At 34.2% G+C, this 17830-nt stretch overlaps 2 protein-coding genes across 2 annotated transcripts in view; both read right to left on the bottom strand.

Moving 5' to 3' along the window:
* Positions 1 to 811: 811 nt before the first annotated feature.
* Positions 812 to 17830, bottom strand: part of LOC128994144 (elongation of very long chain fatty acids protein 7-like) — a 46107-nt gene continuing 29088 nt past the window's right edge. The window contains exons 3-10 of the mRNA XM_054418455.1: positions 7956 to 8061; positions 6781 to 6971; positions 6226 to 6306; positions 5726 to 5782; positions 5074 to 5179; positions 4357 to 4493; positions 3654 to 3812; positions 812 to 3290 (exon numbers count right to left, since the gene is read on the bottom strand). Coding sequence (XP_054274430.1) covers positions 3021 to 3290; positions 3654 to 3812; positions 4357 to 4493; positions 5074 to 5179; positions 5726 to 5782; positions 6226 to 6306; positions 6781 to 6971; positions 7956 to 8016 — 1062 coding nt within the window. The 5' untranslated portion in view covers positions 8017 to 8061 and the 3' untranslated portion in view covers positions 812 to 3020. The remainder of the gene's footprint in view (positions 3291 to 3653; positions 3813 to 4356; positions 4494 to 5073; positions 5180 to 5725; positions 5783 to 6225; positions 6307 to 6780; positions 6972 to 7955; positions 8062 to 17830) is intronic.
* LOC128994145 (ATP synthase mitochondrial F1 complex assembly factor 1-like) lies at positions 16278 to 17345 on the bottom strand. The gene has a single exon (XM_054418456.1). The coding sequence runs from the start codon at positions 17258 to 17260 to the stop codon at positions 16397 to 16399; it is 864 nt and encodes a 287-aa protein (XP_054274431.1). The 5' UTR covers positions 17261 to 17345; the 3' UTR covers positions 16278 to 16396.

Genomic DNA, 17830 nt, shown 5'->3' with positions numbered 1-17830 from the left:
GAGGAGCTTCGTAGTGGCTTACATATGAACTATAGAGCAATATACAAAAATAGCCCTTACTTAAACAACCGCACCCGTAGATTTTAAACAGTAAAAACAGCTGATTTCAACTATAAAAATAAATAGTAAACAAACACTAGCTCATGTAATGATCAAATGGAGAATTGAGCAAGGGAAAAATCAGCTGATGGTTTTTCCCTTGCTCTAAATTAGAGCTTGGGGAAACAATTACTTTCCTTGAAGTCAGTGTAATAGGCTGTTATCAAAAATAATGTAGCTGCTTTCTGAACAGAGTGATGAAGAATACCTTGACCTGCCCATGTAAGGGAAATAGCCCCCTGTCCCACAAGGGGGTAAGATAATCTTATCTGCTCACATTTAAAATATTTAGTTACTACAGTATTACTATTTTTTTTTTTTTTTTTTTTTTGAATAGTGAGCCATACAAACCAAAATGCACAGGAAAAATAAAAATAAAAGTTGGTAGGAATCAAGCTTCGGCTTTCAATCAAGTAACCTTTTAGTGAATCCCCAAACAGGGAACAAGCTATTACCGTAGGTCTCATGGTAGACCCGGGTCCGATTTACTTTTTTGTTTTGGGGGTGTTATATTGTAAAAATGGGGTTTCCCACTTTTGACCCTGAAAGCATTAAATTTTGCAATTTCTTTCTAAACCGTTTTGTAGAGCTAAAAAAATTTGCGGGTATATGATTTTTACATTCAGTCGCTTAAAAATTGTGCCAGTTTTAACTTAACAGTACCACTATATTAGTAAAAATCAAACTGGGAATTTGTTAGAAAAACTTCATCTTTAAAAAATGATATTGTTTGCAGTTGTTTATTTAAAAAACTAATAACATCATACAGGAAATGTATAACATTTGAATGATCCTAAGTGTACATAATACACAAGGCATTGACATTAATTTACAACAAAAACCCCTTTCTTATCTGTATTAACTCAATATACCTAAGTAGTATAAGAACATGGAACTTTGGAAAGTACATTATTAAAATTTGTAACAATAAAAAATATCATTAATCTAATAGCAAATTAATAAAAAAAAGTTGATAAATAATTTTCTGAATCAGTTTGTATGCCTAGACAAAGGCACAGTTTCATCACACTAAATACGATTTACTACGCAACAGATATAACATTAAAAATTAATTATGACTTAGATAAACTATTTAGGTCGTAAGAAAATCTTATTTTTTTAGTCTTACTTACAACCAGTACTGCAAACTTAAGTAAATAATTTACAAAACCCTACAATCTAAAGTAAATATGTATAGAATGTACAAAAGTTAATTAATTATTCTTGCAATGCTTTCAAGAGGTAAATATATCGTAACAGAAAAATAAGATTTGTATTTTTCTCCAAATAAAATACTAAATAAAGTATCATACAAACTATATACATACTAGCTGTACCCGCGGGCTTCGCCCCGTTTAACTTCATAACTATTCGCATGGCTCATTCACGTCCTGGTTGAAGTTCGTTCGCTACGCTCACTCACCTTTAGGTTGGAGCTCGTTCGCTGCGCTCACTTGCCTTCAGGTTAGCTCGTTCGCTACGCTAACTCGCCTCCAGGTTGAAGTTCGTTCGCTACGCTCACTCACCTTTTCGTTGGAAATTAGCTGCTGTCATAAAATAAAAAAATAAAATAATAGTGCTGCACCCTGTTGGTAATCCTTGTAACTTTTATGCTATTGAACATCATAGAAGAGAACCAACTTGTTTAATTGAAACAGCTGTTAAGATTCATTAATTACTTTTAAATATGAAAAATCATAAGATTAACATGGGGAACTACAGAGCCACTGGGGCGGAGCCCGAAAGGGTTTTTGAGATAAGAATATGCTATAATGTTAATCGGGAATGTGAGCTATCATCATGCCAAATTTCAGCCCAATCCGTCCAGTAGTTTATGCGTGATTGAGCAACACACACACAAACATACACACAAACATACACACAAACATACACACAAACTCACAAACTTTCAGATTTATAATATTAGTAAGATAAGATGTGAAGCCATTCAAACAATCACATTTCTTTCATTTTTAGACCATCCCTTCTTACAACAATTTTCTAGCAAATACCAATGATTAAACGTTTTGATTTTCTTGCTAACAGGGAAAAGATGCATTTTCCATGCACAAAAAAAATTAAATAAAATTCAACAGGTTATTCATGTTTTTTTGAGCAAATATAACTTGTGTATTAGGTTAAAACATAACCATCATAATCCCCCTGGGGGTGTAAAACCCTTTAAAGTGGTCATAACACAATAGAACACTGCAAAATTCAGTAGGTGAACTACAAAATCATTTTTAATTCTAATAAACAAATGGCACTTTGTACTAAGTATGATCTTGTCTTCCATATACAGTAGAGCTCAAACGATCCAAATCAATTGGTACTGTACCACATTCGGATAGTAAAAAATTCAGATGATTGGTTTTTTACCGAAACTCTGGGTGTATTACAGAAAATTTGCAAAGTAAAAATAGGTAGAAAATTGGATTTTACTATCATGATCGTAAAACTCGTCTGTCAAAAATATGTCGATCAAAACATTCAACTTTCCAGCAAATCACGGAGGACGATTATGATTTTCCGTGACTAGAAGTGAATAACATTACGTCTACAAGACCACAGGAGATATGCAAGATTTTGCCCCCATCATGTAAAAAAGATGAAGATTTTTCTGTGACCGAGGGAGCCAATGATTATGTTTGATCATCTTTAATAGCTACTTTATTACTGTGGCTCTAAGAAATCCTTTCTGTAAGAGATTCGTATAGTTTGAGTTCAGATAATTGGAGTTCTACTGTACTCTCATGAAAGACTTCTACCTTTCAACCACTAATTCTTCAACACAAGCTATACATCTTGACTCCTTCAGTCTCCTCTTAAGATCATAGGAGTCAACAAAATTGTATGTCTCAAATAAATAATTATAGGCTAAGAGAGGCTTGAATGTTTGTACACTTATGTCACTACGAGGTTTACGACTGGTCTTTGTTGATGAAAGCTCTTGTTCTCAAAGAGTCTTGAGTTGTGTAACTCGACTCCATCCCTTTCTCTGGTTCACTGTAAACTCCGTTGACTCCATTTGACAGAGTTTTGCCGTTTGCTGTTCCGTTGGAGAAACCATTAGAGATTCCGTTTGCGTGTCCATTTGTATGTCCTTTGACTGACCCATTGGTGTAACCGTTTGAGTTACTTTTACCATTCAGCATGGCATCTTCGTTCTTCTTAGCTAAAGCCGCCCTAGCCTGTAGACAGATTAATCATGTTAGGTAAACTTAAATTCGTAGCTTTTGAGTTTTTTTGCAATTACAAAGGATGATGGGCAAAATTACATTATACAGTTGGTATGATAAGGATATCAGTCTATTCTTAAAATGTTTTAACTATTTTTCTAATAAATTTTGTTGTATACCTACATTAGCTTTTTTTCAAAAATAATTTAATTGGACTCCATTTAACCCCTTAAGCTCCAAATCAACCATCAAGAACATAACCAAAACCTTTCCTTATAACTATAATAATTTACTAAAGTGCTAAATTCCAAAAATCTCACCCTCGAAAACTGACTTTTATAATACTTCAAAAATCAAACAACCAAATCACATTACCTTAGCGTCTCTCTTAGCGTAGGCCTGTTTGTAGAAGTCAGCGAAGAGGAAGTAGAACATGATAGCGTGCAGTCCGATCCACCAGGCAAAGGCTTTCGGGTAGTTGCAGTCAATGAACAACAGCTGGAACGCATGGACCATCACAAGAACAAACTGAACCTGAAACACACAGCACAAACCGCTGAGCAAAACTTGGGAACTTTTCATTATAGAATTTCACTTCAATGACATGGTAATTGCATATTTTGAGAAGATAAGAATCAAACCAAAAATTGAATGCAGTGAGGAAGCCAATATTATTCTCCCAAAAGATGTGAAATAAGCTATTATTGAGAAGAGATTGTCAATGATCTGAAAGGTGAACGATGGAAAATATACAAGAGACATACAAGAAGAATATACAAGAGGTTTTTGTTTGTCATTATAATTATTACTTTGAGCAATGCCCAGACCTAAATGGGTATTTAAAACTGATTATGAATGTACAATGAGTGAAGGATAAGGTGAGATGTAAAGCTTTGTTACTGACTAGATAATCCGTTTGTTTTTGTTTTGTTTTTTTAGCCAGGACCATATAATGATCAAAGGCAGCTGGGACCAGTGTCGAACCAAAGGCTACTAACAATAACAAACATAACAAAATCTTAACATAACTGTCGTGATTTGATACTTGGTTTCTATATGTAAATAGTTTGATTGTTACCATTTGCAGTGCTGTGAGATACTTCTTCCACCACAGGTACTTCTGCATCTGAGGTCCGAAGGCAGCCAGCAGGTAGTAGGAGTACATGACGATGTGGACAAACGTGTTCAACATTCCAAAGAATGTGCTGTGACCACCTGCAAACAGAAATAGTGTTTACATCAGAACTCATTGTTGGACCTTTTAAGTCTCAAATGAAGACATATTGGACCAGTAGTGAAACTTACATTAATAACTGATTTCCATCGCAAACCTAGTAGACAAGCTAAGAACCACTAACCTAGAGCATTTGGTTTACAACTGTTAGTGCTGTTTGGTGTAAAAACTATGATGCTATGGGAGAGCTTGAAAGAAGGGTTCCACCTAAAGTGAATGTTGATCGAACAGCAAACGTACGTTGACAGAATGAGTGTATTGTTTGTGATTTGCACCTGAAACCATTTTACAGCTATTTACCTGTTGGTACCATGATCAAGTCCAACAAAAGTTTTTCATACGCCTGCCTGATAATTTGATTTCTTTTAACATTTTTTATTAATAAATTATAGTGTTTCCTTTATCACATTGTTTCCAGATTCTTCTAAATTTTTGTTCTAAAAAAATTTCATGGTCGGTGTAAGTATTTTTCCCCCTTAGGATGTTATTATGAGTTAATTAGTGAGATAAAATCATTAGCTCTAAAATTATTTATAATGATATGTACATTGATATACTTACCGGGCGAGAACTTGACTCCAAACCAGGTGCTAAGAGGCATGACTCCATGGTGGATAACATGCAGCCGGGACACTTGTTCATTTTTCTTGCGCAGAACGAAAAAGAACTGGAAAAATACATAGGTGAATTATAGATTGAAGTACAATTACTTTTGATAATTTAAAACGGTTTCGGTTTCAGACATTTGATCATTCAAAGGCCAAATAAATTAAGTAGGATACTAAATGCCATTGATATTTCTGGTAGTAATGTATCACCATAATGGTAGTAATGTGTCATATAGACATGGTATTCACAAGATTTATAATTCTACTGAGAGTAAGAAAACCCTATAGTTTGTTAACCCCTGATTTCTTCTTGTATCAATAGAGCATACACTGTAAAATGTACCCTTAAAAGAAACACATTGACCCGACATCGTGCATTCACACCAAAACCAGGCTTTTGATTTCACTATTGGATGAGAAGTCTACTAGCTGTATCAAAAGTCAACAGATGAGCAGTAAGCACCATACCTAATGAAGAAGGTTTTGTACTTGCTTTGTCTAGATTTCATAATTATGTTAAAATCTAAGGACAATATGATCTAAACCGTGTTATTAACAACTAAAACAACCATAAGTATTGCAAAATGTGATTTTAAAATACTTACAGTGTCAAAAAACTCAGTAAACTTTGAAAAGAAGTACCACCAACACCCTGCTGCCGTCTGTAAAAAATCAGATGTTCAAAATAAAATATGGATAGGGACAAAAACCTTTATAAATAAGAAACTCCTTGAATTTCAAGAATCTTGCAAATTTACAACATCTCAATAGAAACCTCAATAGAAAGAAGTTCTTCAAAATGTAAATACACATATTTAATTCCTTTCAACATTCTGAATATTCCATCACATTTGTTTCTTTGATGTTTCATCTTAATTAGAAATTGAGCTTTTGATTTGTCATTTCCTCGACTATTAATTATGATTGAGTTCCATGTTAAAACATTCAGAAACAGGACTATAAGTTTAAGATGGTTTCCCAAACAATTCCTGTATAGTAAAGGATCTTAATGTTTAACCCCCCACAAAAGTAAACTTAATAATGAATTAGTTTTGACATTTTAAAGGTTGATAAACTAGGGTTACTATGTTTGTTTGTTACTCACCCTTAGTGCTTTTGGAGAGTTGGAGTAATCCACAGGCTGGCAACGGAAGCTGTATGTAGTGAACCAGCCAGCCATGATTGACTAAACAAAATACATTATGTTATGTCATAGGAAATACAAAGACGGTTATAGGAAAAACAAAGAAAAGACGATATATATTACAACTTAGTATAAAAACAAAGTGTTGTTGTTAAATGCTTATAAATATTCAACTCTTCAGTGTGTAAATAATCAATCATATCACATAGCATTCACTTAGGCATCTAGTTACACAAACAAACACTCACACACACTCGACTATAATGTAAGACAAGTAAGTAATCCAGCATTTTTAGTAATCCATCACTGCCAGAGACCAAGTCCCCAAGCTGGATTCGCAAATTTCTACTGAACATCTGTTCATTGTTCATCTTTCCCCTAGACTATCATTGTAGTAGTTTGATCTGATCAATCCATTTCATTGAGATGTATCACACTTTCCCTCATTTAACTATTGTAAACCTATTGTTATTGTAAAATAACATACCACTATTGTAACAAACTATTGTAACATACCTCATAGAACAGCCAGGCGCTGAGGATGACCTGTAGAAGGTTGTAGACTATCAGTGTTTTCCGTAACTGGAACGGTTTCCTCTTGTCCATCAGTTTGGGTCCCAGTACTTTGACAATGAAAGCATATGAGAGGCAGATGAGCACTGTGGGTAACGGACCACTCATCAGCGGCCAATCCTTCACCCGCGGATCTGAAATGGAAACAAACGGTGAGGAAATAACATTACAACCTCTTTTTGCCAGGAAAATGAACAATATCCCATCCAGATGGACAAGCTGTGGCAATCAACAGAAATCACATTGTCAGAATTGACATCAGCAAACTCTGAAGCTTGATTCAAAAAGTCAATTTTCAATCTAAAACTGGCGATAACTTTAACTGGGGAGTAGAATATCTAGTTCTATCTACAATCAAAGGTTTAATGTTCCCAATAACTGATAGTGTTTGTGGGATGTCACACTGGCATTCAGACAAAAAAAGCAGACATGATGCAACCGGGTTATATTCGATTCCCATTGACTGTGCAGTAAAGACCTTATGGACAGTGTCTCCACACGACCAAAACCAAAATCCCGCTTACGAGTTGAGAAAATCAGGTTTCATCCTACATGAATTTTTAGTTTCATTCCAAGTGACATTTAAGGTGCATCATGTACAAATAGCTCTAAAAACCTTGTTAGGATGGTGTACTAGAATAATTTATTCAATTGGGGTTAGTTTTCATCTGGAAAGTGTTGTAAAAAAGAAAATCAATCCTCAGAGTCGAAAATCCTGTTTCATCCCACATTTCGTTTTAAACCCGCACATGGTCTGAAAATCCAGTTTTGAGGATACAATCCTGCGTAATGGTTCTGATGATTTTTAAAACGCCGATAGTATCGCCACATTGTGTATGTAATGCGAACTGATGGATGCACATATCTTTATATTCAGTCAATGTCAAAAGCAAAATTTTGTCTCAATCTAATGAGCGAAAATGGTATGTGATATTATAAGAGAAGAAATCACATTTGAGAAAACTGTGATAGCTTAAAAAATATTATGGTTCTTTCCAGGCTCTACCAAAGGTACTGGATAGCTACCTGAAAACTATATGGTAAAAAAAAAACTTTCTGATAGACGATAGACTTTATCTGTAGAATTAAGAGTTTATAGTTTTAAAAAATTGACTTACCACTCTTGTTCTCCATTATGTCCGTGTATGTGTCCACCACATATCTAACTACACTGGCCATCCTGGGAGTGGTTTGTGTCTTGTGCAGCTTGAAAAGTCCTTAAATCTGAAAACAAAATTGTTTATTAGCCATTACAGTATTACCATAGATTAAACATGGAAGTTTAACATGGACGATCCAGAAAAATTGAAAAATGATCTTGAATTTGTAGCAGATGTAAAAATGAACCAGATTTTTCATCAACGACACAGTATTGGTAGACCTACAACACCGGGGTGGGGACACCGGGGGTGTCCCACAAAGAAATTTAGATGTTTGATATTATATAACAAAACAAGCCTACCTATGAATGGAAAGCTTTGAAACTTTGTTTAAATAATTATAAAGTTGGTTTTGAAAATATTATATGAAAATTTCAATTTCTGAACTTTTATAGAAACAAAATGGTGGTAAATAGCTGTTTCTGTAACGTTAACAAAAGCAATATCCCACACAAAACACTTTACCTCTTGTTCAAAATTAAACTCATTCCCTTAAACTTAAGTATCAGTAAAACTACACTTGGATGGGTTAAGTTGTCTTTTTATCAGGCTTGCGGTTTTTGGGTAGCTGAAATGGTCACACAATATTTTCAAACCCCTCTCTACAAACTTTGTAAAGTTTCAAAGCTTTCAGATCATAAATGGGCTGGTAATATAAAATCAATAGTGGAAACCTCTTTGTGGGATACCCTGTATGGTGATGGTGTTACAACTGTTGACTTTGAAGTTTTTTATACAAACCGAAACTCTATTACAATTTCAAGACTCAGGTTTATAACTGTGAATGTTAAGGGTAGGTAATGATAATAAACAACAGTGTGGTATTATGTGTGGAAAATATGGATGCTTTGTGATAAGATAAACGAGTCAGTGCGATGTAGTTTCTCCTCATTGGAACAATGATATTGCTGTTATTTGAAACACACAATGTACTTCAGTCAATGTGTTCCTTATAGCTGTACACAAAATAGCACAAACTATTTATTCAGTGGTAGTATCAGTGTAATTCTTCATTGATTAACTTATACAAGGTGTTTTTTTTTTAACTTGCTTCTTTATGTATGTAAATACCCCCGCCGCAGCAAAACTGCAGACTAAGCAAATTTCCATTTGCCTGATTGGATTTACACTAAAATGTCTCCAAAAATATCACATCTATTCCCTATTTAAATAACATTAGTTTAACGAGTACTTAGGTTTGCTGCAACAGGGAGGGTGAAAAGGTGTTTTTTTTTTTTTTTTTATGATGTTAATAGTTTAGTATGAAATGAATGCATTTTCAAAATTTGATCAAAATATGATCATAAACAAGCAAACTACAACAGTTTAATTATTTTCCTTAAGAATAACATGGGAATTTTAAATTTACAGTTTTTTGGAATTTTCTCCGTAACCATTAGGCGCATAAGTACGCTTCAACATACTAAATTATTTGTTTTTTTAAGCTCTACAAAATGGTTTGGAAAGAAAGTGCTACATTTTAATTTTTAGGGTCAAAAATGGTAAAAACCAATTTTTGTCCAATAATAGCTATTTACCTTACAAGTGTAGTAAGAGCGTTTTTACATCACGCAGGTGAATGTTGTGCAACGAGCGGAAGCGAGTTGCATAATTTACCGAAGTGATGTAAACACGCTCTTGCGTACGTGTAACGTACAAGATTTTACATGACCCGACAATATACAGGAGGTTACGAACAATATTTTTCATTATCCATTTCACTCATCTTCTAACAGTAACGTTCATTTACAAACAAAAGCTAGGTTAGGAAAATTCTTCAAAACATAACAATAAAATTCAAGCGCACAGCTGATTTCTAGCGTTGAACGTCGTTGGCTCCATAGAGGTATATTTTTTAAGTTAAGCACTCAATGTTATTTAAATGGGTTTCATTTCATCACCGAGTGAGTTTTTTTCAACTTTACATCACTCGAGAAGTAACGAAGTTATATACATCACGCTTGGGATAGGGAAGTTTAACATGGCGGGTTAGGTAAAACCCAATAAACCCCTGTTCCCATAGTCCGATCATGCTGGTTCCCAAACTCGTTCGAATAAATGCAGGTTTACACGTTTGTACCAAATTTCATCAAAATTGGATGATTTTTGCTCGAGTTATCGCGCTAACGGACACATATATAAATATATACAGGGTGACAAAAAAGTCTGGAAACGGCTTAATATCTTTTTAACTAAATCCGTTAGAAAATTCAAACCTTTCACATTAGCTTATATGTACAGTATGAAAACTACTTTTTGAAAGCATTGCCATTTTTTTACCTTCACCAGGGGACGGCCCATGAGGAGTAGGTACATAATCTTTAATGTAAGCATAGGTTGATATGCACATCATTTTAAAGGTCTGCTCAAGTGGAGTTCATTGCCGGAAACCGCGTATCAAAAGGTTCATCCGTTACAAAATGGCGGCAGTCCAAATTTCTTGCGGAAAATACCTGCACAGGCCTTCGTATTGGTAAATAAATACTCGTATTAAACATTAGCTTGAGAGCTGAAATTGTATTTTAAAGTCAACTAGCTCATAGGTTTATTCAATCTTAAAAACAAATTTAACCGGTTTTCAGATTTCCCGGCTAATGTTGACTACGGTATAAGTATTTACCAATACTAAGGCATGTGCAGGTATATTCCGCAATAACTTTCGACTGCCGCCATTTGGTAACGGATGGACCTTTTTTGACGCGGTTTCCTGTAATGAACTCCACTTGACCAGACCTTTTGAAATGATGTGCATATCAACCTATGCTTACATTAAAGATTGTGTATCTACTCCTTATGGGCCGTCCCCTGGTGAAGGTAAAAAAATGGTAATGCTTGCAAAAAGTAGTTTTCATACATATAAACTGATGTGAAAGGTTTGAATTTTCTAACGAATTTAGTTAAAAATATATTGAGCCTTTTCCAGACTTTTATGTCCCCCTGTATATATAATTTTGATCGGATGGTGTTTTTGGTCTCTAGGGACCCCAAAACAAAAAAGTAAATCAGTCCCGGGTCCAGGTCTTACCATGAGTAATATGGTAATAGCTTATTGCCTATATGGGAAATTCACTAAAGCTGCAATAGTTAGAAATATGCAGTTTGCGGGAATCGTCTAAATACTTAGGGGCCACAATTGTTGTGAATTTCATGTGAAGTTCCCATTCACCCCCTTTCTCCCCCTACCCTTAACTTAAAATGTTTAAATTGCAAGGTACCCCTTTAAACATATCAAATGTGAGGGCATGAAAAAAGAAAAAGAATGGCGCAAACTAGAGATTTTTACGTCCATCCTATCAAAAGTTATGGCAGTTTAAAATTTGAATTTTTTTGTCCGCTTTTAAAAACGGTAAGAGATAGCAAAGATTTGAAAGAATTTTCAAGGTCAGGAATTACATTTTGCACACAACGTACAAAAGCGTTTTGTAGGCGTTTTCCGAACATCGCACTCCTTCACCTTCAAAAATCGCCCTACTTCTATTAAAATTTCTTGGATTTTTTATTGAACAAGTATTTTTTTTATGTGTGACTAGCTGGTATACATGTTCAATAAAAAAAACCGTAAAAAATCGGAGAAATTTTACAAATTTAAAAAGTAGTGCGATTATGATTCGATAATGTTGTATTAATAGTCAAAAGTTAAAGTCAGAGGAGTATAAAAATGTTTGACTTTCAAATGTGTCGAAAATGTGTAATAGTACACAGAAATTTTCTTGAATGAGACAAATTTCCTCAAAATGAAACTTTTTTTATTGTAGTTAAAAACCAACACCATTTCAAAAGTGTGCTTAGTATATTTTCTGAAAATAGAAGTCAATATATTGCCTTAGCAAAAAGTGAAAAACTGAAGTGGAAAGCCTCAGCATATAGACAAAGGAATGCATTATAGTACTTTTTATGAATCAATAAAAATTAATGGGAAGAAATCTTGCTTTTTGACAGACTTCAGAACCGGTACTAAGATGAACGATGATTGAGATCTACTTGCTAATGATCAGATTTGTGAATCGTTCAGTTTAGCCATTAACCTTACAGGACCTTCCGTTGCAAACATTAGCCGTTAATCACCTGGACCTGTTGATGATCCAGGCATGTTTGGCAGATATCTTGCTGACGTCAAAGATGGCATTCGGAAAAATTACTAACCAACAAAGAAAATTGTAAATGAGCTTTTTTCAAGATTTGTTCTTTGGTTGTTTTCATATTTGGAATTGCCAAGTTGAAAAATCTTGGTAAACTACAGTCTAAAAAATGATGCATTTGAAAATAACATTAATAAAATCTCTGATAGTGTTATATGGGAATGACAATCTGTTTAGCAACAATACTAAAGAAATTAAATTCATTGAAATTTCTTTGGGAGTCCACTGTACAAAAGTTTATCTTATTGATTGTGATTCATGTATTTATAATCCTTTTTGAATTTAACTTTTGCCTATAAGGAATAAAGTTGTTACTCATTAATCTGACACTGACACTTTATAATCTGAAGTACTCTGTAGTCCGGCGCACCTTCCGGCAGTTCAATTCAATTCAAATACCGTCACATAGACGGAAACAAAACAAGCCTGGAGTGAAAGGAATCCTCTTCCTTCTGTACTATTCTCTGTATCCACTTGTCTCTGGCTGTATGTACCAATAATCGTGTAATCGTGATGTAATATTATATCACATAGGCCTACCTAAATCACATAGGTAAGAAGCATGCAGGATTATATAGGTTTCAAAGTGAAGTTGAAAGAATTTTTGATACAGAGAGCACTTTATTCATTTGATGACTTTTTAAACTTTAGAACACATAATAGATCTCAAAATTTAGAAAACAGCAACTTGGAGTAGTGTGTTCAATAATGTCCTACCGGTCGATAATGTTGATTGTAGCCTACTTGTTCATGTCTATTTGTGTTCATTGTTTGACACCATTCATGTAAATATGTATTTACAAATGAATTAAGATCTTTTGATTTGATTTGAAGATGTAAATTTGTTGAAATATTTATGATGTCGGTAACTGTCTGTCGAAATCATAAAATTATATTTTATTTTTGGATGAGATTTTAAAAAGCCTAAATTTTATCTACACAAACATAGGTTAAAGAGAGGCTAAAACAGTTCTTGCAAGGTTTGAGTTAGGACTCGATTACCGGTACTGTATTGTATATACTACAGTCAAATGTACTACATAAAGGCTTACTTCTGATATACTTGTAATTAGAATATTGAATCTACAACATCATGAGCCTAATAGGAGTAAAGATTGACGAAAATTGTTTATTCGGGTAATAAGAAAAAAACACATAATCAAAGGTGTTTTTATGGAGCCGATGTTACATGATTTTATTGGAATTAGCTGATGTAGCATTAGCATGTGTCTTGAGTGTACATTAGCGTAAAACATTAAAATTTTACAGACTTCTACCACTGTCAATGAATGTGACGAACACTATAAAGAAATAATTTACTCTAAAAATATATAAATGTTATTGCACTTACTCTTATTGCGGTGATTACACCAAATATACACTTTCATTGCGATCAATACGGAGCTATAGAAGTGACATGAATGATACACGGGAGCTTCTGATGTTATCAACACCTGAAGATACGTGGTCTCTTTTATTTGCTAATATGAAGAAGGTTGATAACACGAACAGATAGGTGTAGAAAAATGTATACTACCACAATTTATCAGTACTACACTGCCCATTTTTCCTCATACACCCATAGAATGATTTTCCTGTCTTATTTGTTTAGGTGTGTACATCTAAAAAGTATCTTAAAAACACAACATTCTCTCAATCAGCTATTTTTTTAAACAAAACGTTACAACCGCATACACTAATTAAACTTTCTTTGAATTTGTAACTTTACAAACTTTATAACTAACAGTGAGCATTGGGCAATTTAGTTAACTATATTTTTGGGTGAATTGAATAAACAATTTAACATTAGACAAAAATTTCACAATTTTTTATTGGATTTTGGAGTATGTGGACGGTCTGCTATATAAAAGATCTCGATCATCAGGAACAGGATGCTAAAAGAAACTGAATGTGTAATCGAGCAGTTTTATTTCAATTATTAGACACATTAAATTTAAAATCCTGGTAAAGAAGAAACAATAAGGTAAGCTAGTTAAAAACCTAGACAGAACCGCTTCAAGAGTTAAATGTATTAATTACATTAATTAAATGCATTTTTTTTTTAAGATTATCACTATGATTTATTTCACTTTTATTTTTAAAATCTGTTATGGATTTTATTTAAGCTATCTGCGACCTATAGGCCTACTACTCACCATTCGACTACAAGTGGTAGAATATAATTAGGTCTAAATAGAAAAGAGTTCTAAGAGTTATTTCCACAATTTCTGGTGGTGGTTATTGCTTAAGTTTCACTTTTACTAATAATTTAATTTTTGTGTATGATGTAGGCCTAATGTCTGTTGTTCCTAAGTGGACTAGGCCTATTTCCCGTTCAGGTCAAGTGCATTTTTAATACTGTACTAAATTATTTAAAGGTGTTCAGAGGTGCACTGCACTGCCGACTGACTAACAACCCAAGTGTTAGCGGCCTGAACTACGTCGAAAAAATCGGTTACAATTATTACATAGCAGTATCTGTCCCAGCTCTTATACGTGTATGGGTACCTACTCAATGGTAATAACCATCCATTTGTTTACCATGTTCATTGCAATCTGCTAACTAGCCTGAGACTAAACATAACTTCAAAATTTAATTAGCCAAAAGTGGTTTTTATAAAATATTTTGGTGAAAATCCAAGCTTTTGATACTCTAATCAGATAGATATTCAAGTTCAATGACAAAGAAATGTAAAACTTGTTTATTGTGCTAAAGTCAATTAAATCTAACAAATGTATACAAGTTATATAGCTGGTACAGGTAAAAATAGAAAGGGTACCGGTAATAAGAAGCATCAGGTCCCATAAATCAATGTAATACTACTGCTAGGACCAGAGAGATTTTTATGCAGGAATATACTATATATTTCATTTAGGAGTATATTTCATTACTAGGACCAAAAGTGGCATTTTCCAAAGTTTCAAGTTTCATGTGCGAGGCAAAGCCGAACACAGGAAATATAATTTCACAATCGAGATGAAGCCGAGCATGTAAGAGTTATTTTCGCGTATGAGGTAAAGCTGAGGCCAGGAATAATGGAGCAAGTGCTGGAAAATCACACAAACAGAATATTTTTGATACCATAACCTACATAGGCTAACAACTTAAAAAATAGAAGTTACAAGGATATTTTTATTGTGCCGTTTTCATTATTGGTGAAAATCACTTCTTCGTTTGGTTTTTAATTTTTTTCAATAATCCACATTTTAGTTTTAGACCACCCTTGGTCATTTAAAAACCTACTTCACAAATATAATTTCATGATTGTAGATTTCTTGGATAACATAAATACATTAGGCCTATGCTTACTGTAATAAATACCTCGTCACTTACTTTATTTGGTGTTGTACTTTGTAACAGTGCGCAAACTTTCCGCATTCCTCTTCATAACTTTCCCCTGATTTCTCTGGCGTAAGGTTATTCAGTTAGGCCTATCACTGAAGCTTTTAAAATCATAAATCATCAGAAATGCAAATTCAAACGTACGGTATGCACTTTGCTAAAACACACCAAAACAAACTAATGCCGGTTTCCGTATTACAATTAGATTGAGCGGTACTTTGATATTAGGCTATACGGAGGCCTCTCTTAAACAGCACGCTGCGGCGGTTATGTTAGGTTGGGTTATCATAAATAGAAAGAATAACTCATCTGGTAATCGTTTGATTCATAATGAAACGAGGTAGGGCCTAAGCCCTACAACATATTATGATAACCCAGCCTAAAATAACCGCTGCAGCACGCTGTAAAATAAGTGGCCTCCGTATCATACCAAAGTACCGATCGAGCAACAATGAAAACAGCTGATTTAAAAATCATAAAAATAAACCTCAACAAAACACAACGTAGCATCCGTAGTGGAAAAATAGAGAGAGTTAATCGAGATCTAGGGAAAGTAAATTTAAAGTGGTGTTTTTCCTTCGTATCTAAAATAGAGTTAGGTCTAAACAACTAAGTTAGCCTAACTTTCTTTTATATCAACTATGAGGCCTATACTTTCAGTGCGGAGTGATGAAAAAATATTTGGGGACTGATATCATTTGAAGATACAGATCGTCTAAAACAGTGTTGTCGTATTGTAGGCTGTGTGAAAATCCTAAAGATAGAAGGATGGGAGGAGTTTAGAAATAAAACTGACCATTTAACTTAAATCATACATTTATAACTTTTCTTATAAAAAAATGACAAGGTTGTTTCATAAGTTTTGATTGATGGGCCAAAACTCCATCAAGCCCAAGGATCTGGGCAGTTTACTAACCTTAAAATGACAAGGTTTCCAAGTTAGCAATCAGGTCCATATGTTTGAAATCTTCTGGACTGTGAGTAAATCTTTCTAAGAGTCCTGTCCTCTTCTCATTTTCTTCGCCATAGTACAACTGCAACTCGTTAGCAAGGCACTGAGCTTCTATGACAGTTAAAATATCCTTATTGAACTCTCCTTTCATAAGAACTATATCTTTGTGATCTTTTAAATCTGGATAATAGATCATTGTTAAGCATTCTGGAGCATTTTCTTTGTGCGTTTGATAGCTTATTAGGGGTGTGAAATGAACTTCATTTCCAGCAAACTGGCACATGATGAATTCATAACCTTGGTCTCTAGGTAGAGGCAAAACAAATATGGGGAATTTTTCTCCTCGACTTTGAATTAACTCAAACTTAGCCACAGGAACTGAAGCGGCAATGCAATCTTTGTTTTTATGATATTCAATCCATATATCTCTTATTTCAGCAGCAGACTTTCCTTCAATTAACTCTGTCTTCATAACATCAGAGAGCAGTTTAGGTTTAGTAAATGGTACAGATCCAACTTTTGCTTTACCTGGTAATCCTGCCATGGGTGTGGATTTTGAAATGTTGTCTTGTTTCTTAGGGGTTTTCCTTTCTTCATTTTCCTTCAATCGAGCCATAAATTCCTCAGGAGAAGTTTTCTGTAGCTGTGCAATCTTCTCTGCATATTTATCAAAGTATGGGTTGTTTTGAAGTTCTTCAGCTGCTCGTTCGAGATTCATGTTTGTGATTGAAAGTCCTCTTGCTAATAGTCCTAGACAATTTAACGATATACTCCCTTGTTTACTGAACAATATTTGCTTATTCAGTGCACTTTTCACAACTTTAAACATCACTAATTAAAGATAATGTCTTATAACCTGGAAACTTGTACTGTAACAAGTTGGAAGGAAAGGGCAGCCGCAAAAAGCAAAAGCAAAACAAAAATGGAAATAGAAAACAAGCAGGCTGCAGACGACGGTCAGCTGTTAAGAAAATTATTTAGGTTCAAAGGCTGACAAAATGTCCAAAGGCTAGTAAAAATATAGTGAACACAAGGGTTAAATATAATAATATAATAAGCAAATCTGAAAGTTAACTAATTTGTCAAATTTTGCTACGAAACTATTAATATAGGTATCTAAGAACAGATAATATTTTTACGCTGTACTTTATTCAACTGACTGAGGTTGAGCCGCTCGCTTCGCTACGTTTCCTTTCGCCAATTGCTGCTAGCGACTCTGGTGTCGAGAGTCGAGACTTGTAATGTTTCGGTCGGCCTTGGCTCCTACTACAGTACCAGGTTGCAGGGCTTCTCAATAGAATGAGCCACTAAATCGTCGAAATACTACAGTATGTCTCGTCTCCTAAACTTGTCATAATGTTCCTAGATCCTTCTATTAATTTTTTATTAGGCCTAAATT

This window comes from Macrosteles quadrilineatus, unplaced genomic scaffold (genome assembly GCF_028750875.1).
Source record: "Macrosteles quadrilineatus isolate MER2022 unplaced genomic scaffold, UCM_ALF_1.0 Scaffold_5__1_contigs__length_97177068, whole genome shotgun sequence".
Taxonomy (NCBI): domain Eukaryota; kingdom Metazoa; phylum Arthropoda; class Insecta; order Hemiptera; family Cicadellidae; genus Macrosteles; species Macrosteles quadrilineatus.
The sequence above is the reverse complement of the archived record's forward strand: the minus strand, read 5'-3'. Positions and strand labels throughout refer to the sequence as shown.

What these genes read in the sequence shown, in the direction of transcription:
- LOC128994145 (XM_054418456.1), bottom strand. Translation starts at nt 17,260, where the DNA reads ATGTTTAAAGTTGTGAAAAGTGCACTGAATAAGCAAATATTGTTCAGT.